Consider the following 23,631-nt stretch of genomic DNA (forward strand, 5'->3'; position numbering starts at 1 on the left):
ATAATAGTATAATTATTACCACAAAGCAATATGAATAGTACCACTAGCTACAGAAACATCTTTATAAATAGAGCCCAAAGTGCCAAACGTAACCTACCAAACCCAGCACCCACCACCACTGACGGCGTGGATGCTGCAGTAGGGTCATGTCACACACGCCACAGTAATATCCATAAATAACGACTGGGCTGAGAGCCATAAGTGACTGTATGTATGTATGTATCGGGAAACAGTCATCTTAAATTAGATTATCTAGGCAGAATTTCTTAGAATACCTGAACTTTGTTGTGCTATCAATCAATGACTGGTTTAAAAAATAAATTAAAAAAATCATACAGTTAAAGTAGTAATAGAGACAGCACAGGAGACACATAAACAGAGACTTTAAGCTGCTTACTATAATAATCAGGATTTGGTCAAATATATACAATAAGGGCAGGTCTACTCCATCTTACAGAGGTAATAATCGCATGCTAGTAAATACAGATAATTATTTTTAAACATAATTCTACACATCTACCCTGTTGTTCGTCCACAATTCAATGCTACACTACCCGATCAGCAGAGCTATAAAACTACTTCTGTTACACATGTAGGCAGGACTGCTAATTAGATATTCTAACAAATGAATGTAGCATCTAAAATCTGAAATGTATACTGAGGACGTTCACTAATATTGCTGATGTCCTGAATACATACCATATGCAGCTATCTAGAAGCAGCCGTTGCAAATCTGTATAATATAATCTAGTCTAATCTGCTCACCAATTGACACTGATTACCTGCACTGTGTACATCTCCACTGTTATAATGGCATTTAGCAGCACCAGACATAAGAGCCTCAAGCAGCACATCTAAGGAAGAAGCTGGGAAATAATTAAGCCAATTTATTCCACGATCTTCATTCTTTAGAAGAGGAAGATCTTAAAAGGTCTTTAATTGATCGGTTGCTGACCTGACCTGTAACTCCGCCCCTACCCTAATTCAGAAAATCCCCTGGTCACAAATCCGCCCCCCTCCTGCACAGAGCCGGCCCTGGTTGGACATTATATTTGAAGAATGAGAGTGGATCCTGTCAGTGATACGGCAAGTACTACAGCCAAACCTGTGCGCACATCTGTACATAGGCTGTGGGGGGGGTTTGCAAAAGTTGGTTTTGAGAAATACCAATTATAGCAATTTCCATGCATCAATCACAAGGTTAAAAGGAGGCTCGACCATTATATTATATATTGGTACAGGCAAAATAAGAAAAGCAATTACAAACGAAAAGAAAAACAATACCCTAGAAAAACAATTAAATGCAAAAAATAAAAAAAAGTCTCAGCATTATAACTACACTATTCAGGTTTCATGCACCATAATTGAAGCTGAACTTTTAGTAAAATTATTTAAAAAGCTGTTTATATGGAATATTAAAGACTGTACTGTTACAGCTATAAAACAAAGTAATGAGTATACATTTATCATCATAAGGGAGGACGGGGAACACATTTGTATATTGTGTTTTTACCGCCATTACAACATCCACTTGCAACAATACTCAAATTACGGAGCATTGCATTTGCCCTCAGAATGCTGAAGCACCATCCACTAATGTAAGTAGCCCCACTGGGGAAACAGCCTACTGAACAAATGCAAGAATGGAATCAACAAGCGCATGTAAAGCGTATTTACATTTGGCGTGATGTTTCACTGGCATGTAATGTCAGTGGGACTGAGGCCTTAGCTGGCTGGTATGTGCCACGCACAGACTTGTGGCAGTCTTCATTTACAAAAGCCAATGGATAACCTCGATGCCAGCTATTCTAGTTTTGGAAACAAATTCTACATCAGGAACCTTTTAGTCACCAAGATGTGTATTTTGCCATTTGAGATTACATTGCAATTAATGTTTGAATAAAGCCGCAGTGGTAAGTCTGCTAAACAGTGTGCTTATCTTATTTATCCTTATGGCAAGCAATATATCAGATTAGGCACGCACTAGACTATAGGTTGTCCGATCCAGTGAATCGGAGAGACATATCGAGTACAATGTCGAGTGTGTACCCATGATATGCGCTCTGCGGGTCGTTAGCGACATCCCCCGTCAGCCCTACTGCATGGCCGATGGGAGATTTTGCCAACGACACCATGCTGCAGAAAGCACCATGGCGCATCCCTCCGCCCCCCATCGGACCCGGCAACGGCAAATGTGTACTTCGTTCGCAACATCGTGCTGGGTACACATTGATCTGTACCCAGCTTTAAGATCTGTATTAGTCACTGCCTCAAGTACTCAGCACCTACACTCAATGAAGGCGGCCATTTTGTAAGCTGGTCCAATAATTAACCTATTGCTTCACTAGGAAGTAGGGAAACCAGTATGGGACAAACGTGTGTTCCTCGTGCCTCGGAGGTCAACAAGTGTTTTTATGGGCTGCATCACCAATAATATTGGTTGACCAACACAAAATGTCTGCCTTCATAGTGGGTAGACTGTTGATCTAGAAAATGGCCAGCTTTCCTGAGCAGTGCCATAGAAACACACAACCACACAATACCTCTCCAGCTGCTTCTGGTGCTTCTCCTCCCTGGCCTGAGCTTTCATTTGCTGCACCTCGATCGTGTCCGGTTTCCTCCTCCTCATGTACAGTTCATGGTTGCCCATGCACAGGGCCAAGATACGTTTATTAATTCTTAAACGGGGAGCATAAAATACAAAGTCCTAAGGAAAAAAGAACAATGCAAAACATTTACTTACTTCTCACGTCCTTTCCATAATTCCATTACAGCAAAATTACACCGACACATTTGTCTAAAAATGGTTGCCAACCCCAGGGATACTGTATATCGCTTAAGCTCCACACAGTCATGATAACCTTTTTTTTAACCAATGGAAGAGAGACACTATGCGCATAACCTTTTTTTTAACCAATGGAAGAGAGACACTATGCGCATATCATCAGGTCTAATAAACGGTCAACATAAGTTCTAGCTAACAAATTTGAGAACAAAGTAGAAGTAGCTGGGGGCTGCGTGTGAAGACTTGGTGGCCTCATGCTGCCCATCAATTATATAGACTGACTCCAATCTATTACAGGACTGCTGAAGAAAACCGAGTGATCTAGGGTTAAATTAGCTGTATAGCATCAAAAGGGGTAAACACCAATACAAATTAATTATTGTCTGTTTTTATATGTTATAGTTATTTTTTTTTAAAGTGACAGAGTATTTTGTGTGTGTTGACCAGTTGTACAGATTCACCCAAAAACCTTAAATATCACTGGGTACATGCTAAGCGACCCGCCAATGCGACGCCCACTGTGCGATCCAGTGAACGACCGCCCAATAGATTGTTCACCGGCACCATTGACCTTGCCGCCATCGGCAGCTGAGTCGCTCCAACGGCCGTGCAAACAGGCCGATGGAACAACCCTGATGAACGACTTGCGGGAACACGCATAGTGGGCACACACTAGACCATGTGCCCGATATGCTGGCCTGAGCCGCGGGATCGTACAACATATCGTCTAGTGCAGTGGTCTCCACAACCTGTAGCTCGCGAGCTACCGGGAGCTCCCGGTCTTAATTTTGGTAGCTCACCTAGCTGCAGTACTGCCGAGTAAACTAGGAGGAAGTGACCTTTGACACGTGCTCCTCTACTGCCCGTACCTCCTTGGAGCCTGTAATTAACAGTGAAATGTGCCTGTGCTTAAATTTTATTTACAAACTACAACAATATCACTGTAATAATTAAATGCATTGTTGTTTTCTATTAAACTTTTTTAAAGTTTTCCTTAAATGACCTTCAATTGTTCGGTTATTAGCCAGATTTTTTTTCTACAATTTTAGTAGCTCTTCAGGAGGTTTAATTCTGCTAAAGTAGCTCACACCTCAATTAAGGACGGCGACCACTGGTCTAGTGAGTATCCGGAATTAGAGGTCTGTGGGTTATTGGTGCACTATAAGGGACTTAGGACCTCATTCAGAGCCGGTCGCACAGAGCGTGCGGTCGGTCTGAATGAGGGGAGGACCTCTTGAATTTTCAAGACGTCCTCCTTTGCGGTGGTAAGGCTGTGGGTTAACACCCACAGCCTTACGACCGCCTAAGGTGATGGTCGCGATGGTCAACACCATCGCGGCTTACGACGAGACCCTAGGGTAGGGTCTACCTTGTCGTAAGCCCCGGAGAGCTTTCGGCTCTGTCTGAGCCGGAAGCTCTCCACTGACATCACTAGTGATGTCAGTGGGGCCGCCCCCAAACGGTAGGCGATCCCATGGGAATGCCCCCGTTTGGGCTGCCACCCCCCCGGCCCGCCTTCCAAACGGGGCGAGCTGTCAATCAACATCGACAGCTCGCCCCCTTTGGAAAGAGACCCGCTACGACCGGCGCTGGCACGTACCATTCACACGAGCCTATCCGAGATTGTAAAACGAATAGGTTACTTTGAAATTATCACTTTAACAGAGGACATAATGGGGTAGGATTTACTGAAACATCTAAAAAGAGGAGGCTGCTGTCCAACCAATCAGATTCTAGTTATTTATGTAGTACCAGTCTAGAAAACGATAGCTAGAGGTTTTCGTAGGTCTACCCAAATACCGGAATTTTTCTTGTCTCTTCTATGTTCTGCATTTCAAACATGAGGTGAAAGATTTATTTGGAGTTGTTTAGGCACAGAGCACCCCAGCAGCTAAACAGAGGGAACACAAAAGACAGAACGTCCTAGCAGAAGGACACAGAGCATTTAATCACCACCGCACGGACGTGTGTGAAGGAAAAAAAGTTTGGCAATAGCAAATGTTCCATAGGAAAAAAGCTCTTACCGGGGCTTTTTTGTCGATTGGTTTTATAACAAACTTTTTGTCGTTAAACGAGATGTTTCTGATTTCGCTCCAAGGAAATCCAATTTTAGGTGTCAACCTGAGGGGAGGGAAGAATAGGAGATGTTTACAGCACGATGACATGACATTTCTGTGGCGGTGGGTAAAATAGCAGGGCGCTGAAAGCCAGGGGAACGTGTTTTCACAATAAGCCGTACAGAGAATGATAAATATGCAGTAGCAAACAGACATATGAGGCATTTCATTTAGAAACCCACAATTGCATCAAATTAAAGACCAAATTCTGCAAAACATATCATTTAAATATTTTTATTTCAGCAGAAATCCTATTTGTATGTGAAAAAAACTTCCCATAGTTTAATGTGTAACTACCCTATGATTACATTAGCATCAGGGCACTATTATACTAGTCACTAACCAGTTGATGGGGGTCTCACCCTTCACAGAACTTTCATTCACTGACTTGCACATGGACCTACTGCAACTAGCACATTGCTCTGTCTTCCGGACTTACTTCTGCACTGACCGTCATTTCTGTATATCATTAGGCAGCTGTGTTACTTAGTTGTGCTTTTTGTAGTTTGTTAGGGAGCACAGGGTGGTTTTGCCTTTCAACAGTGAAATAACAAAATAAAAGGGTGGAATTCAATTGTTTCTGCTAGGGATGTGCAGGCTCAGGTTCGACTTTTCCCGCCAAAAATTGGGTCTCAGAAAGAGGCAAAACGTCATCTTTCATGGACTTTTGTCCCTGGAAGATGATGTTTGTCCATGAAAGATGACGTTTTGCCTTTTTCTGAGACCCGATTTTTGGCGGGAAAAATCTGAACTTGGCGGGAAAATTCGAACCTATCCAAGCCTGCACATCCCTAGTTTCTACCCTCCTTCACGCTCGACGGACATATTCAATTTCCGGCGCACCATTTCTGCTCGTACCCCTTAAAGTGTGAGCTGAAAATGTGCGAAATGTGACCCATTTGGGCGCCCAAACGGCACTTTTCGCGATCGCGCCCAGCTCTTTGGTCGGGGGTAGCCGTTTTACGGGGCTAAAACCGACTTCTATGAGCGCGATCAGCGCCATAATGGGCATCAATTGAATAGCGCCCTGCGATCTCCTGTCACTTTAGACGGGAGATCAGGTGCCCTAAAACAATTGAATACCACCCAAAGAGCCAACTCTTCCAGATGGAAGAAGTAAATCTCTCAAAATACAGTAAAGAGTGCCTAAAACAGAGAGTTACCCAAATCTGATATTTACGTAAATCCCCGAAGGTAAATAATCTATGCTTGCGCAGGAGCGGCTCTGCGCATGTGCAGATCTGGGGCTGCGATGCCGCTCACAGTGCTTTAAAAGCTTGACTGACATTCTGCTGGGGTTTGGGGGCAGCGTCAGGGAGCGTTACAGCAAATGAGGGCGCCAGCCCACGTTCCTGGGCATGCCGAAGCCAGTGGCAGACTCCTTGGACGCAGTTTCACTGGCTCATTTGGCCTGACATCCTGAGTAAACTAAGATGTCTGATGGTCAAGCAGTTGATCCGATGCTGGGTCTTCCGACGCAGCAGCGGATCACAGAAGCCTGTGGTAGGTGTCCTTTCCCTTGAGACGCCTCCTGCGGCTTTTGCAGACGCAGTGGCTGTTGCTATAGCGACCATCTCTGAATCGGGACCAGAATTATAAATAAAACAAACACTAAAAGTAGCAGGGGAACATAATTACTTTTGAAGAGTCTTCTGAAGATGGAATAATCTTTAATATACAAAAAAAACCACAAGAAAAAAAAAAAAACCAACACCACATGATAAATGCCGTTTCGCAACCAGTTTCTGGACAGTTATAGAAATGATGGCAGGACCCTAACAAACCAGTAGTATGCCTGTGAGCAGGTTTACCTTTCCTCGTCAGAATAGCTTCATGTATCTATGAAAGACATTTAGCAGATATCTCCTCCTATATAATCTATAGGTTGGAGCATGTTTGTACCATGCCAATCATTGATTTTGCAGGGTTTATACATTAGCCTGTTAATGTGCAGCTAAAGGTTTAGTGTATGCTGTGGCAGACCGTGTAATTATCCCAATTGCCTAATTGTGATAAGAGAAGTCATACAGACCTAGGGCATTTCCTAGAGACAAGCAAAGCAGTGATTGATGTGTGATGGGATAAATCCACTCTGGTGCATCACACACTATTATTCAGTAGGCAAAACGGATATGGCACAAAGCAAAGCATTTACGTTGTATTAACAAGAGCACTGCATAAACCTGCTCCATCTGCGGTACTGGACTGACTGGGTGGAGGTATAAAGAGGGTGGCATAGTACAGAACTGAGTGATTGGCAGCATAAAGAGGGTGGCATTTTACTCAATTGAACAGATAGTTGTATAAAGAGACTGGCATTGTGTCGAGCCGATTGGGTGGCAGCAAACAAAGGGTAACAGTACTGGACTGACAGGATGGCAGCATAAAGTGGGTGGCATAGTACAAAAATTAGTTTGTGGCAGCATAAAGAGGGAGACGGTACTAAACTGATTGGGTGGCAGCATAAAGAGAGTGGCATGGTACTGGACTGACTGGGTGGTGGTATACAGAGGGTGGCGTAGCACAGGACTGACTGGGTGGTGGTATAGAATGGGTGACATAGTATTGAACGGACATTGTGGTAGTATAAAATAGATGACAGCACTGAACAGACATCTTTCCATACACAAGTAAATATATAAAAGAGGATAACAGAATATATAATTAGCACTGGGCTTTAGTATTAAAATAAAAAGACGAGGAACGATTTAATACAGAAAATTAGATGTTCTCACTTACTTGTCATCATGCTCATAAATATTAAGACCTAAAGCATCAACACCCAGCCAAAGCTCTGTTCCCTTTTTATTCTTTATCTCAAAATAATTGACACCATACATCTCAAGGTCTTGGGCAATTTTCAGGTATTCCATCATGGAGTCTTCCCTGCAGACGGACAAAGGTCACAATAAGGATATTTCATTTGTACTGATGCCTTGAAATTCATATACAATACACAGTTTCTTGCACAACCCCCTACCGCTTACTGTACAGTGATGTCAGACTTCATATCTTAGCGGACTGAGGGGTCTATTTACTAAGCAGTTTTAGGAGACAGAGTGAAAAGTGATAAGGTGCCAGCCAATCAGCTCCAAACTGTCATTTTTCAAACACAGCCTGTGAGATGACAGTTGGGAGCTGATTGGCTGGCACCTTCTCACTTTTCACTCTGTCTCCTAGCACTGCTTAGTAAATAGACCCCTTAGACACTGACTGCACTGTATGCCATTAGGAAACCTTCCACCGGTGTGCACAGACAATTCCTCTAGCCAGGGCTCCTGAGATGTGTCCTACACGTCACTAGCTGGCTAACTAACAACCCCCCCTTCCCTGCCCCCTTTTTACTTCTAACAAGACTCTAGCCAGCAAATTTCACATCCTCACTGTTTCTCATCTGGCCAATTCACCGCCGATGCTTTACACATCTGTGGTAGCCAGATTTCTACTACCACCCCCGTTTTCAATACATGGCCAATTCTTCCCATTACACATCATAAGCCAACTAGCCAGTTCTCATGTCCTTTATGTCTTTGTCTTAGAGAGAATACCAAGTACAGGAATAGCAGTGTGTACCTAGCCACTACTCCCTTGATATTTACGTGACACATTAACACTTTGGGATAGACTCACCAAAGCTTCTAAAGTAGACAGCTGGTTGCCCATAGCAATCAAACAGATTATGTCCATCATTTTCTAGAATGCAATAGAGAAATGATCACTACAATCTAATTGGTGGCTATTGGCAACAAAACCACTTCACATTTTTAGAAGCTATAAGCCGACTGGATACGATGGGCAGCTTCGCTACTCTTTAGAAGGGTCATTCCATGGTAACTCACGTTACAAAGTGACATAGTAAGTATATGCAAGGCTATCAACAGCAAAGGGAATTGATGTGAAATTAATTTTATTTACTGAGAAGATAAAACAGGCCATGCTTCAAAAAAATAAATAAATAAATCACTGTATACAGGAAATGCTAATTGTTTTGCTACATTGTATGTCACTATGTAACGTGAGTCACCATGGACTGTCGCAATTAATGTAGGTTTTCTATGATAAATGTGCTTGCAATATGAATTAGACACATAAAAGAGGCAAACAGCACTATATTCCCTCTAAGTTATATATGTCATTTTCTCACTGACTTCTTCAAATCAATGTATGGAGGACATTAGTGTATTATTAGAGAGCACATACCGCCTACTGAAGGTCAGGGCCCTTTAGAAAACAAAGTAGGTATTCTCATAGCAAAGCTCCAGTAAATGTTTCCTGCACTCTGGGGAACCTCAGACTCTCTAGAGAAATGCACCAAGTATATTGTGCCTTTTACCTCGCACCTCCATAGAAGTGCGCAGGAACCCGGCACAATGTTTGGCTACCGTACGTCCAGGAGATGTGCACACTGCCCCTCGCCCTGATAAGTTTGCATGTAATCAAATTGATCCCTCAGAGTTTGGCTAGGTATGTGTTAGACTGCTACAGCTAATCAGCATAATGGTTACGGAAATGTTTAATGATGAGACAAATCGACAATTCTTCACTAATCAAACAGCCCTTGGGGTGCAGTCTAACCGTCCGTACCTTAGCATGGTCCTATGCTCTTCGTGCCAGGTTTGTATCCTTTCTTCCCATTGTTCTTTTGTCAATTTATGTTGCTCCAGAACACTGGAAAAAAAATGTAACAATGAGTAACCAATCTATACAGCAAAAAAAATAACCGGAGGCCAAATGTTAGCAAAGTTCAAGTTCAGGGCTAAGCTGACATTGTGTGTAACACAATAGGATCTTCACATAGATTAATACAGTGATTGCTTTGCTCCAGTGCAAGTAACCAAAGACCCCAATGTATTACTGCAGTTCACCTTTGCCGAGAGTTGTCCAATTGGCACCATCTGTGATTGGGTTTTTTTTGAGGATTTAATTTTTTGTCTCACACCTACATTCTCCACCTGACACATGTAGAGTAAAAAATAATAATGCAAAATGGGCATGAAATTTCTACAGCTATTTTACTGAGTGTTTAAGGGGCATATTCAATTGCCGGCGAAAAGTCCTGGACTTTTCGCCTGGTGTACTTTCTGCCTACATCGCTTGTTTGGGCTCCGGAAAAGTTTTGCGCGTATCCCCGCTTTCCGCCCTAATTAATTGCAAAGGACGTGAAAACGGGCCTGGCGAAACTTGGACAGGCGGAAAGTCCTGCCAGAGACCGGGAAAAACAGCCCGACATCGGGGATCACTATGGGTACCCCCGAATAGCCCTGCTGAAGGTATTTGGGGTACTTAAATGCTCTCAATAGCTCCGTATTAGCGTTGTTGCACAAGTGGTGTAGAATAGCTTTTAGAAGGTTTTTTTTTGGTGAAAATAAGTAGTTCCAGCAAAATAGGGGTACATGAAAATGGGGGGTAGCATTTTAAAAGTTGATAAAATTAAGTTTTAAAATGTTTTAAAAATCCACCTGCCGCAAGCACCTACAAACTTAAAAACACCTGGGGCATACTTGGGGGACCCCTGGAGTCTATTTTGCTAGTTTTTAAGTGTGTCCTCCAACTTTGTTTTTTTCGCCCCCAAAACGTAAGTACTTTTGGAGTGGTCAGAGGTTTGCTTGTTTGTTTTTTTAATTGACGCAGCTTACCTTTGGGGGACTGTTCTAAGGCTGCAGGGGGTTCCCGCTACGTTGCACCCCAAAACCGCACTTTATTCCGCCTCCATTCAGAGGCGAATCTTTTTCGCCTATCTGAAAGCATTGACTTTCCGCATAGACGAAAAGTCATTGCAATTGAATTGGGCGGAAAGTCTTCAACTGGCGAAATCTCTGCTTTTCGCCGCCAATTGAATACGGCCCTAAATGTTTAAATTAAAATAAAAACAAGAAGCAAAAAGACACTCAAATCCTACCCTAGCATTAAATAAATAAATAAGTATCCCACTTAAGTTTAATTTACAGATTAGACTTCAGATTCAGTATCTGGCAGAATCTTTTGTAATAGATGTACCTTTACAACCTTTGGTTTAAAGAAGGTCTCCTATAAACCTTAAAATTGCCCAAGTAAGCCAGTGTTTACCAACTCCAGTCCTCAGGAAGCCCTAAAGCTGGCCACACACTAGACCAACTTACATCCAACTAGTTGATTGGTTGGTAACGTATGGGAGTAAATGATCAGCAATTTGCTCCTAAATGCCAGAAAACAGATGAAAATGGTCGTCAGACAAGTTTGTTAAATGTTTGATCTAAACAATTTGTTCAAACAACAGTTTTTGTCCATTTTCCGGTCGTTTGGGAGCAAATTGCTGATTGTCATTTGCTTTCATACCTTACCAGGTTTTCATTCCAACCAATCAACTAGTTGGCTGGTTGGAGAGATCATCTTTAGATGTGTGGCCAGCTTAACAGTGCAAGTTTCCAGGTCTCCTCACAGTATCATAAATGAAATAATTAGCACCACCTGTGGATCTCTTACAACGTGGAAGGCCGTAACGAATACACCTGTGCTCCAGCGAAACATGGAAAAACAAACAAGCATTGTTAAGCTTGGTATGCACCATACGATATATCGTACATAATATTGCTGATGTGGATCGGAACGATATTTCGTACACATCGTAAACATATACGATATATCAAACTATATATATATTTATTAAGGCATTCTTGCGCCAACTTGTGTCAGCAGAAGAACCTTATGTAAATGCAATCCAAGTAAGGTTCCAATATTAGAAAAAGGGGGCACTTCTAATTCTTTGGTCAAAGGTCCTCACAAGCATAAAGATAATATGTAAATAAATAATTAAAAATTTGTTAGGAACAACCTAAAGGTACCAGTTTCACACCCTGTGTTACTAGAACAGAAGTCGTGAGTCCAAGTGAAATAATTAAAAGTGGAGGCCCCTCATTGTTACAAGAACACATGCAATCACCTCAGGTGAACTCATTAATAAGGAGAGGATGCTCACATGTATGCTTACATGCAATAAGTATGTGAAAAGCATATAAAGGTTTCTTTAGCTGTAAACCAATATTCACCCCAGGACCCAAGAATGGCAAAATATATGTTTGGGATAGTGATGCTCACACTAAGGGGTCTATGTATCAAAGCTTTATGAGAGATAATATTGTGAGAGAAAAAGTATTAACCAATCCGTTCCCAACTGTCATTTTTCAAACACAGCCTAGAAAATGTAAGTTAGAAGCTGATTGGTTGGTGATTCTCTCATCAAACTTTGATACATAGGACCCTATGGGGTCTATTTACTAAGCAGTGTTAGGAGGCAGAGGACCTCATTCAGAGCCGCACGTAAGCGGCAGTACGCTCGTTCCGAGCGATGGTCACACATCTGCGCATGCGTACGGTTTTTAGTACGCATGCGCGAACCAGTCAGTGCGGCCGAAAATAGTTTGTTCGCTATATAGCGTGGGCATGCAAAATTGAGTGATAGAATGAGGCGTATGTGGGTGGCAACAGGGGAAGGTGCTTGAAAACGGGGAGTGGAGATCAGAACACAGGCGCGCTTAAAGGTCAAAGCGGGCATTTTATGGGTGTGCATAATTAATACATCAGCGTCATTGACCACGTCACTTGGTTGACATAGTCAGAACTGCTCGCAAAACTGTGGTAGGAAAAACCAACCACAAGAATAGCGAGCAGTTCATACGCTGTTCGATGTACTCGATTAATCAAATAAATAGCGGACATGACGTATGATGCGAGCGGCCAGGGGGCGTTTTTATCAAAATTTCGACCGCAAGTTTTGCTCGCTCGTTCAGACTTAGAGGCGTGAACAGACCGCAAAGTGCGAACGGTTCATTTGAATAGCCACCACTTTTTTTAAAACGAACGACCGCAAACAGCGTCCGGCTCTGAATGAGGTCCAGAGTGAAAAGTGATAAGGTGCCAGCCAATCAGCTCCCAACTGTCATTTTTCAAACAGCCTGTGAGATGACAGTTGGGAGCTGATTGGCTGGTACCTTATCACTTTTCACTCTGTCTCCTAACACTGCTTAGTAACTAGACCCCTATATGTTAAATCATACTGGAGACTGAAGACATGTAAGGGTTTTAATTTCTCCATTTATTGTGTGTCCATATTCTGACCAACATACTGTACCAACCAAGAAAAGTGGATGCTGCCAGACGAGAGAGACAGAGTTAAGGCCCCCATACATCAGCAATTGATTACAGCAATCGTGCAATTTGCAATCGATTGTGTATAAAAATCTTTCCCTTTTTTAAATGATTGCAGAATTGCCACAATCGATTGAAAAAAGGGAAAGATTTTTATACACAATCGATTGCAAATTACACGATTGCTGCAATCAATTGCTGATGTATGGGGGCCTTGAGAGAGAGTGACAGAGTGAGAGTGAGTGAGTGAGTGTGTATGTGAGAGTGAGTGAGAGTGTCTGTGTGTAGAGAGAGTATTCTGGTTACATAGCTCCACCAGTCATATCCTACAGCATCACAGTGCTGGGTTCTATATTCCAACAGACCAAGAGGGGGAAACTAAATACAGCCGTTTTATTTAGTGTAATATTACAAAGCAAACATACATCCAGTGGATCCGATCTTAGTAGCTTCACACTGGAATTGCAGCATGTTACAGTAAGTAAAAGGTATAAAAGCAGAGACAGACCAGAAACAAACAAGATTAATCTATTTAAAGTAACATTACAATGAAACATACCACATTTAAAACCAATGTTAAAATAGTTTCCTGGAGCTCTCCCTGCTGAATAGAACAAGCCTGCCCTCACATCCTATTAACGTACAGTAAAGAGAATTCCTTCATCACCAGAGTTGGCTTTTACATGGAGACACTGGCTAAGCGTTTCTGTATTGTGATCAAATATCGTTTTTATATCCATCCTCTTATATCCTCCATTACAAGTTGTGAATAGGGGACAGACCGCTACTGCCATAGTAATCACCATACACTATATGTAGAGATATAAATCCATACACACTACAGTGGGTACAGCAATCATGCCATCCAGGCCATCCGGGCTTACAGTATGGCTGTAGCTAGGCATGATCAGCAGTTTGTATAATCTAGCTGCATACTGTAACCATATTATTCACTATCTAATGGAAGCCTATTTTACATTACTATGACTGATTACGTCACCATTCCACACGGGCATTAGTAGACACAGAAATTAGGGACCTCGCCAGTGTTTTAGTGAACATGCAGAAAATAAACATTGGAAAAATCCCTTCTAACAGTGTATTTAATAGCGGCTACCCCAGTGCCATCACTCAGCACATTACAGCTCCCACAGAAGAATTAAATACCCAACAGATCTAGGACAAAAGGACAGGATCTGACACATTTACGGAAGGTAAACTGGTTCACAAATTGTGCTTTCAAATCTGTGCTAGTTACCAAAAGCTATTGTTTGCAGCCCTGGAGGAAAATAAGTCCAAACCGTTTATTTCTCTAAAGGAGGACATGTAATTTACAGATTCCATTTCATTCCTATTCTCTAAGAACATGAGAATCAATACTCCATAACAAGAAAACATTCCATTCATTAGAAGAATGGTATAGGATATCTGTTAGCCCGACTCTCGCTCCCCCCTCCCCACTTACCGCTGAGGGAGCAGGCGGTCATTGGCCAGGTAACCTGGTTTGTGGACGTCCTTGCTGTAATCCCCATATTTGGCTTGCACAGCGTAGGAAGCCAGGAGGACGGCAGTCTCGGGAGGACAGTATATTTCATCATTTAATATCGCTTCTTTCACTTGCAAAAAGAACAGTCTCTGGGTTATGTCCTGAATTAATTCTTCTGATACATCCTCTGGGAAAAATTTAGCTCTAAATTTGAACTGTAGAGGATTTTCCTTCCGGACATCTTGCTGAGTCACCTGAAAAGAAATCATAAAACATTAGCTCCTATTAAAATGACCGCTCCAACACCAGATCCATTATTACTACCATCATTATTATTTAGAATGGTTCAGCTTATGAAATACTTACAGGGTTAAGTACTGTGGTAAATTAATTTTGCAGGACAAGATACAAAGCGTAGGATTATGCAACAAAGATTTTACACAGTGCAAGAGTGTAGCAGTTCCCTAAATAGCGCTGTCATTTGTATTTATTTTTAGTTTTCCAAGACCTGAAATTTCAGGTAACATTTGAAAGAAAATCATACGAACGACGAGAGCAATACGCTTGCCCCTGGTCAGGGATCCATGCTAAGCTTGCCCCTGGTCAGGGATCCATGCTACGTTTGCCCCTGGGCCGCCCGCCCTGGAGCCCTGCTACGCTTGCCCCTGGGCCGCCCGCCCTGGATCCATGCTACGCTTGCCCCTGGGCCGTTCGACTCACTAAGCTTGCTTCTGGGCTAACCAACTCAAGGTACGCTACGCTTGTCCCAGGGCTGCCCGCGATCCACACTAAGCTTGCTGCTGGGCCGCTGTCCTCTTTACCTGCCACGCATGGTGATAGTAGGTCAGAAGTCCTATTTAATATTTTTACATGGTTATGCCTCACACCTGCATAATATAATAGACCATGATTTAGTTTATTAAAAATTATTTTGTTTGTGTAATTTCTTCACCGTTTCCATATGTACAGTACATTATTATTATGGGACTATTTAATGTGGCTTTATTTATATACTTAATATTTGTGCTAGTAAAGGAGCCCTGCCATTTCCCAATATAAAGTTACAGCTGCATACAGGACTTAAATTAGAACGTATAATAACCACATACAACCCCTGAAAACCCACCATAGAGGAGTTTGCAGAATGAATACAAAGCAACTTTTAAACAATGATATATTCATGTTATGAAGGATATTAGCACACGTGACACTGTATTTACTATTACTATGATGAGCAGCGAGAGCTGCCCAGGGAGACTGCACCAGTTCTCCAGAACAGGAAATGAAGAGGAAGGTTCTACAACTGACCCAAGAAACTTGACGTCACGGTGTAGGAATCCTGCATTTAGAGAAAGCTCCAATTACTCAAGAAATTAAGATTTATGTTTGGAAGGTCTGTGAACAAAGTGATCCCCTACCTACAGGGTTCTGAATTATGCTCTAGTTATTGTAAGGGTTAGGTGGGACAATATCTGCACGATTTCTCGTTTCCAATCAAATTGGAACAACAAATCGTGCTGTGTGTATGCACAATTCCACGCTCCCTCGGGTTGTTCACATTATCTTTTGGTTGGCTGTGCTGCACGGCCAATCAGAAGATATAGGCTATGAGGTGGTACAGTTTAATAAGGGACTGAAGGAGATATCGTTCAGTTGTTTAGTAAATCGCAGTGTGTACGGGTAATCGTGGATAATCTGGGACAAAGAGAATATGTCCCCACCATCATCCGATTGCCCGTCATTCTGATGTGTACCCACCATTAGAATAGCTGTCGTTATAGAGATCATTTCCACCATGGCAACGGTAAACTCCATTCTCACTTAGAGCAGGATACTCCTGTGATGCAGACTCTACGATGTTGTGCTTATTATAGATATCACTGATCTCTAAAGGGGCAACTGCCCTCATCATGCAGTATATACAGCTCAATACACCCACACTACTGTCTGACTCATTGTATATTTAATCTAAGGCCAAGTGAAAAAGGGGCACTCAGGGACCTTGGTACGGTAAACATTAAGCAGTAGCCACTAGTCAGCCCATACATACCAAAAAAATACAGTGAAAATACCAGCAATCAAAAATTCAATAACGAAAAAAAAAAAAAAAAAAAATCTAAAATTTCTGTCTTTTTTGTAGACATGGTTTTTTCCTGGGATTGTTTAGAATCTGAGATCTCTGCAAATCAATGGTCTACTCTGCTCAGATTGTTTGGTGTTGACAATATTTGCAAGGTGGTAATGCAGATATTTCTAGTCTTCCTTGCGGCCTTTAGAAGGAAGGTACTCAAGGTTGCAGGTCTCTTTCACGCCCAGTGTTCTACCCAGGCTGTATGTTGCGGGCGCATTGCCCGGCAGGAAACAGCTACCGCCTGGCACTTCGCACTCACACCCCCCGTCTCCCCGCCTAGGACTCGCTGTGACTCCCCAGCCAATTGCTGCCAACTGCATCTCCCCAGCCAATCGCCGCCAGCAGCCTCTACCCTGACTGGCTCTCCATTGGCTGAGAAAAGTGTCTAGCCACTCCCCGGTGTTGTCTGTAGTGTGGAACAACACTTTCCATCACCAGGCTGACCGGCACATGGATCTCCATTCTCTGCTGTTTCTATTATTCCTTTGGGTCCGGTGGCGCAGAGCAAGGCGCACAGATCAAGCGCCATGTTAAAAGTATTCTCTTGGACTGGCTCTATCAGCCTGGCAACCACTGGGCTCAGGAGTTCGTGCCAGCCCCTCTGCTTCTTCCCAGCCGCAGTGTAAGGGCAATCAGTCAGTTTAGCTGGCCGGGCAGCCATGGCTGCCTTATACTGTGGCTGTGGAGGAAGCATAGGGGCAGGCATGGTCTCCTGATCCTGGTGGCTGCTGAAAATCTAGCGGTTGGCCAGTCACACATTGATCTCTGTCTGTGCTCCCTGCCACAGCCGCACCTCCCCCAGCCCAGTGTCCCTTCCCCTTGGCAACCTGGCTGGTCAAGCACAGTGACAGACTGATTAGCGCTGATCACAGTCTGAGCTCCCTGCCACAACTCCCCCAGCCCAGGGTCACCCCTTCTTCTACTAGGCAGCTGCAGAAGTGGTGGTGATCTTCAGGAACGCCCACCCCCTGCTGCTGTGGGGTGGGGTGTAAATATGTGTTTATACCTATATAATGCATAACAGTGTTCTGCCCATTCTATTTTTTGCAGGTGCACCAACCGGCAAGAAACCGCCTAGCACCCGGTCACTTTTTGATGCCGCCCGGCTGGAAAAATTTTCTGGCCAGAACACCGACGCCCTTTAGTACCCTCTCCATCTTTAGAGATTTGGAAGTTCCCAGAGGTAATAAATAACTATTTGAAGCCATACAGGGACCACCCGATCTGTTGCGAGACTATGACACACTGGGATTAATGGTTTATAACTGCCACTCTGGATTTCCCTAATCTAGTTTTTCCTGTTCTAGGATTGTAGGTTCTTAATGTATAGCAGTAGAAAACTATTACACTTAAAATTGAAAAATAAAAAGATGCAGACTGAATAAATAAAATCAAGGGGCATTACTGATCAAAGCTTAGCCAAATAAGGAACCAACAAACCTTTTTATTTAGCTTTAGCCACGTAGAGTAACCCTTGCTGTCCACGTACTGTAGCCCAAAAAACCATACCTCACGTAGGCCAACTGTTTTTACCACCTAAACAGCAGACAAAAAAAAAAGAGACAAAACCCAACATTAACACAATATAGAAAAACCACTAATGCATGCAGCAATAGTTCAATACAATGATTATATTTAAAGACAGTTGGAACTACAGCTTCCATAACCATTTTGTAGCAGAATAGCCTACCCTACCCGCCTCACTCCCAATCAAAAGATCCACAGAGTGTCATAGGGGGTGGTCACAATATCACTGTGGTCAAAGCTGTCCTTGCCAAAAATAGCTGCCACCAGAATAGTGACCCTCTGATAATCAGAGCAGGCTCCCTGCAGAGACTGGAAGGCATGCTGCAGACGTAGACAGGAGCATAGGAGAGAAGTACATTTAGTTTTGCCTTTTTACCCTACTACACTTTAAAGTAGCAATGATGCATTTTAACTTACAATAGGAAAATACAGTTAGTGGCTAAAGAGCTTTTGGATTATAAGAAATGATAAAAGGTAAAACACCAGACTCAGGCATTTGGGATCAGATTTCTTTGTACATTAATGCGTAAAACAGTCTTGGTGACTTGCTCTGACTGTGCAGAGATCTCCGATACCCAGAAAATAACAGAGTAACAACACAAATAGGTGCTATCCAGCTTACCTGGTCAAAGAGTTGTTTCCCAGTCGTATTCGGCTGGATGGCGAACTCCAACTCCGCGTCCATGGTAGTCACCCGTACATTTATCTTAATATGAAAAATAAAAATTAAACATGCAGTTAGCCATAAAATATTTTACTTTTTAAAGAAAAAAAACCACACATTTAAATTGACCCGGACATAACAGAAGTGAAATCGCCAGTCTAATTACTAGCCATAGGCACAGACAGGAACCAGACATTGATGCCTTCAGGTTCTAGAACTAGTTCTTCTCACATTTCCACCAGGACGTTGCTGCTAACAGGATGTGACTGATGTGACATTATCGCTTGTCACATGGAATTAGGAAATCTCACTGAAAACAATACGACACAGTGGTGTACTCCTCTGCTCTGGGGTTATTCAGCAGCAGCACGCAATACAGGGGGGGACGAACAAAATAAAAATGTATGTAAATATGTGATACCATGAACTCATCCTGAATGCTGCCTCCTGGGCTAAGCAAGATTGCTTCTGCTAATTGTTTATTTAACGATGTTACCAAAAGCAGGTACACCTATTTCCTGGCATATGCCAAGCCACAGAACAGACAATAGGCAGCACAGCTGGGAGTGGGTGACCCGTCTTCTGCTCTCCTATCTTCTGCTAGAGTGAACAGAGACAACTGTCCTACAGCACAATTCAACCTTCACCCTGCACTCACTTCTCTCAGAGCTCCTGCAACAAGACTGCTGCCACTGGAGACTGGAGAAAATTAAATTAAGCAAAATGGACATATACATTCAGATTACAGTCATCATCCAGGGAAACATACTTCTGAGCTCTACTGTATTTACTAGAGTTGCCCAATAAAGCATTTGCCAATAGATTATCCCGTACAATGAGACAGTACACCAAATTGTACATTCGGTCGCCAATGTTCCATACTTATGCAAACAATAAAGCAGTCTGGTGTGTACACCAACACTGTAATGCTGGGTGCACACTGGCCGATTTATTGGCCAATCAACTGATCAGCCAATATATCGTGCCCCCGTCGGCCAGTGTGTACAGACGATATGTCTGAACAACGTCGTTCACAGACATATCGCATTTGTTGTGTTGCACAGCCAATGAAGATATGTCTGCAGACATACAGTATCTGTCCATCGGCAAGTGTGTACGGGCGATCAGCGCAGGGGGGAGGGTAGCCGCGAGCGGGTACTACTTACCCGGGTCAGGCACAGCTCACCATCCACAGCAGCCCTGCTGTGTGCTGGGCTGCACTGGGAGACTGTCAGAGGCTGCTAAAGCAGCAGCCCCAGCAGTCTCCTATGCCAAAGGGGGGGGAGCAATCACACGCCCCCCCATCTCAAATGTTTCCTTTTTTCCGAAGGGGAAGTGGACACGCCTTTCACGATTAGGCCACGCCCCTTACCTGACCCCCTGCAGCATGCAGATGATGGTCATTGAGTGTGTATGAACGACCATCATCTGCAGATATATCGCTATAGTGTGTACCCACTTTTAGAGTTAAAGTAACTGACGCAATTTAATGACATTTGACACAGCCCCACCTTGTGTCTGTGTGTTAGGTGCCCATATGAACTGGTGCACAACTGAACAACGCGTATTTATTGTCCAGGCATACTGGAAAACTGAGATGATAAAGGTTCATATCGGCACGTAACACACAAACATGATGAATGTGGACACCTCAGTACACACCACCACTGTCAGAACCAGGAATACCTACTGACTAGCAGTGGTGGCTCCAGAGTTGAGGCTGCAGTGCTTTCCAAAATTTAGGGGAACCGCCGACCTGCCATCCTCACTGGTTCCCCTATTTGAATTTTGGCCTGCGCTGCTGACTAGGGTGGTGAGCAGCTGGCATGGATGCTAATGGCGAGCACTTTCAACACTTGCTATGACTTCCTCATGTTTCTCATAGACCAAGGAATGTCTGTGTCACATTTCACTAAATTACGTCAATTACTTTAAGTTAGAAGGAAAAATATGGGGCCAATAGCGATTAAAACACCCTGTATAATAATAATAATATTACTACCATGTCGGCATTCTTCGCTCGACATTATGCTGATGACAAATCATTCCAATTCCATTTTTACCACTCTATAGGAACAGATAGGGCAGAGACAGGGTAAGTAGCCGACAGCGCAGTTCCTGGTGTAGAGAATCCTGAGGTTTAATGGTGCCTACACACAGTGATGTGCTCACAATCCCACGATGTGTACGATTTCCTCCTGAACTCTCCCCAGCAGTCGTGGGCACGATTTAGTCTGACACAGCTGCCAATGTGACAAACGATCTATGGTGCCTCCTAAACTATCCAGTGCATCGTGACTTAAGATTGTCAGATCTGCCCTACAGCACGGCAGATCTGAAGATGCGATGCGCGACCTGCGGGGACGCGCATCGCGATCGAGAGTGGGGACTCACGATTTTGGCATATTTTACACGATCTGTCGTTCCGATGCGTTGGAATCAGCCAGAACGGGTAAAATATCGCCATGTGTATAGGCACCATTAGAGAGGTGGAAACCAATAACATATAGATATTTATATATGTATTATACATATCTTTATATTACAGCCTAGCTGGACAGTAACATCCAAGTGACAATTTACGACATATAATGTTGATACAAAACAAAGGATTAGAACCCATAAAAATACCTGCACTACTGCATGCTAATCTGCTTATTTTAAAAGGTGCTAATCACGGCCATTAAACAAATGACTATTTATAGCTGCAGTGAGTCCAGGGAAGAATAACCCTTTGACTCCTCAGACTCCGTGCTTGTTAAAGTTGCTTTCAGCCGCGGGATTAGTGTCAGCAGCTAAACATTATGGAATTGTTTAACATTCCCTATCACTAGAAGCCATCTGCCAGCCATCATCCAGCCAGCTTATCTATGGGACCTCAAATGTCAGCAACACCATGGAGAGGGGGACAAGGATGAGCAACAGGTTCAAAAATCAATTGAAAAGATAAAAGCTAAAAACAGCTGCACTCTGCCATGTAAAAATATACGGCATGAAAGCAAAGAAAACACCATGCAAGTTGGTTCCAGTATTTTAATAGAATGAATCTTTTTATTTTTTTTTACTTTTAGAATTAAATTATACAATAGGCTCTGACTTTTTATAGGATTTAGAATAATGTAAATGACACTCGTATGAAAGTGGTACTAAATCCAATAGAACAAACACTTTGAGTTAAGAAACATCTTTAAACAATTTCTGCAATCTTAATATCTCCCACATGGAATGTGCGAACGGCGATCACAGGACAAAACCGCATAGCATACTTCCTGCTGACCTTCAGGGAGGTCTCCTAGACAGCCAGGAGACTAGAACACCCTCCCAGTGCCCGCCCACTTCCCTTGTGATGTGGACAGGACTTGGATCTTTAGGACGTGTTCCGCTTGTTGGGGAGAGGGGGGGGGGGGGTAACTAAGGTTTTTGGGGAAATAATACAAAATGAGATCACCACAACCCCCCAACTCTCTCCAGGAGAAAAAAAAAAAAGTAGGCAGGTATGAGGCTTCGCACAAATCCATGTCCCCTACAATGAAAGAATGTAAAAACAGTACCAGCAATCTAGTCATAATATAGATGTGTTTTGCATTCTACAGTTCCTATCAGCATATTGAGCACAGCGAGGGATTTCACATGACTTCTAACATCTGCAATAACGTACAGTAGGGGATATAGTATTCCTCACAATACACACGTTTTCCTAGTGAACAATGAAGGACATCAGTATTTACCATTGATAAAGACTTTACTTACAATACATTATACATAGATTAGTATTATTTGTGTATTAAAATGTGATGTTGATGTAGAAGCCACTAGCAGGATTACCTGTATCACACCTAAGGTTACTCACTAACCTTTGCGTTATTACTATTATCTATGTTAGCACTGTTGTAGAGATTAGTATTTGTCCTGTTCTGCAACATCTTATCACTAATTCAAGTAAGATATTCATAATTCAACCATATATTTGGATGCAGACTTCATACTAGTATGTCCTCAATTTTCTCTGCACCTTTAAACACAATATACAGTCAGGATTCATTGGGGGGAGATTAGTAAAAAAAAAAAAAAAAAAAAAGTGAATAAAAACCACACTAGAACGTATAGTTTGCATGTAAAAAGAGCGTTACAGGTAACCAAATGTAGTGAACTAATTACCCTGGCAGGATTGTCTTATAAATAATGAATGTGGATAACGGGCAGAGCTAGGTATTGACTCAGTGCCACACATGGCCTCAACTTTTATACAACTGTTGGCACAAATACTGGACCAGCCGTACTTTCAGATTTTTAATTGAATCCAAATTATGAAAATGTATTTATTATAATATAAGAATATGCAAGTAGAATAGTAAATTTGTTCTATACAGCCATGGGCAAAAGTTTTGAGAATGTCACAAGTATTGGTTTTCACAAGGTTTGCTGCTTCAGGTGTTTTTAGACCTGTTTGTCAGATGTTACTATGGTATACTGAAGTCAAATTACAAACATTTCATAAGTGTCAAAGGCTTTTATTAACAGTTTATGCAAAGAGTCAATATTTGCAGTGGTGACCCTTCTTTTTCAAGACCTCTGCAATTCGCCCTGGCATGCTGTCAATCATCTTCTGGGACACATACTGACTGATTGCCGCCTATTCTTGCCAAACAATGCTTGGAGTTTATCAGAATTTGTGGGGTTTTGTTTGTCCACCCGCCTCTTGAGGATTGACCACAAGTTGTCAATGGGATTAAGGTAAGGGGAGTTTCCCTGAGCCACTTAGTTATCACTTTTGCCTTATGGCAAGGTGCTCCATCA

General features: G+C 42.7%; 1 protein-coding gene across 1 annotated transcript in view; it reads right to left on the bottom strand.

Moving 5' to 3' along the window:
- Positions 1-18,885, bottom strand: part of RDX (radixin) — a 43,055-nt gene extending 24,170 nt beyond the window's left edge. Inside the window, exons 1-7 of the mRNA XM_088456740.1 lie at positions 18,793-18,885; positions 18,084-18,179; positions 14,492-14,766; positions 9,487-9,570; positions 7,642-7,788; positions 4,810-4,906; positions 2,544-2,707 (exon numbers count right to left, since the gene is read on the bottom strand). Of these exons, the coding sequence (XP_088312866.1) occupies positions 2,544-2,707; positions 4,810-4,906; positions 7,642-7,788; positions 9,487-9,570; positions 14,492-14,766; positions 18,084-18,179; positions 18,793-18,855 (926 nt within the window). The 5' untranslated portion in view covers positions 18,856-18,885. The remainder of the gene's footprint in view (positions 1-2,543; positions 2,708-4,809; positions 4,907-7,641; positions 7,789-9,486; positions 9,571-14,491; positions 14,767-18,083; positions 18,180-18,792) is intronic.
- Positions 18,886-23,631: the final 4,746 nt, after the last annotated feature.

This window comes from Taudactylus pleione, unplaced genomic scaffold (genome assembly GCF_031769625.1).
Source record: "Taudactylus pleione unplaced genomic scaffold, aTauple2 ptg000711l, whole genome shotgun sequence".
NCBI lineage: Eukaryota > Metazoa > Chordata > Amphibia > Anura > Myobatrachidae > Taudactylus > Taudactylus pleione.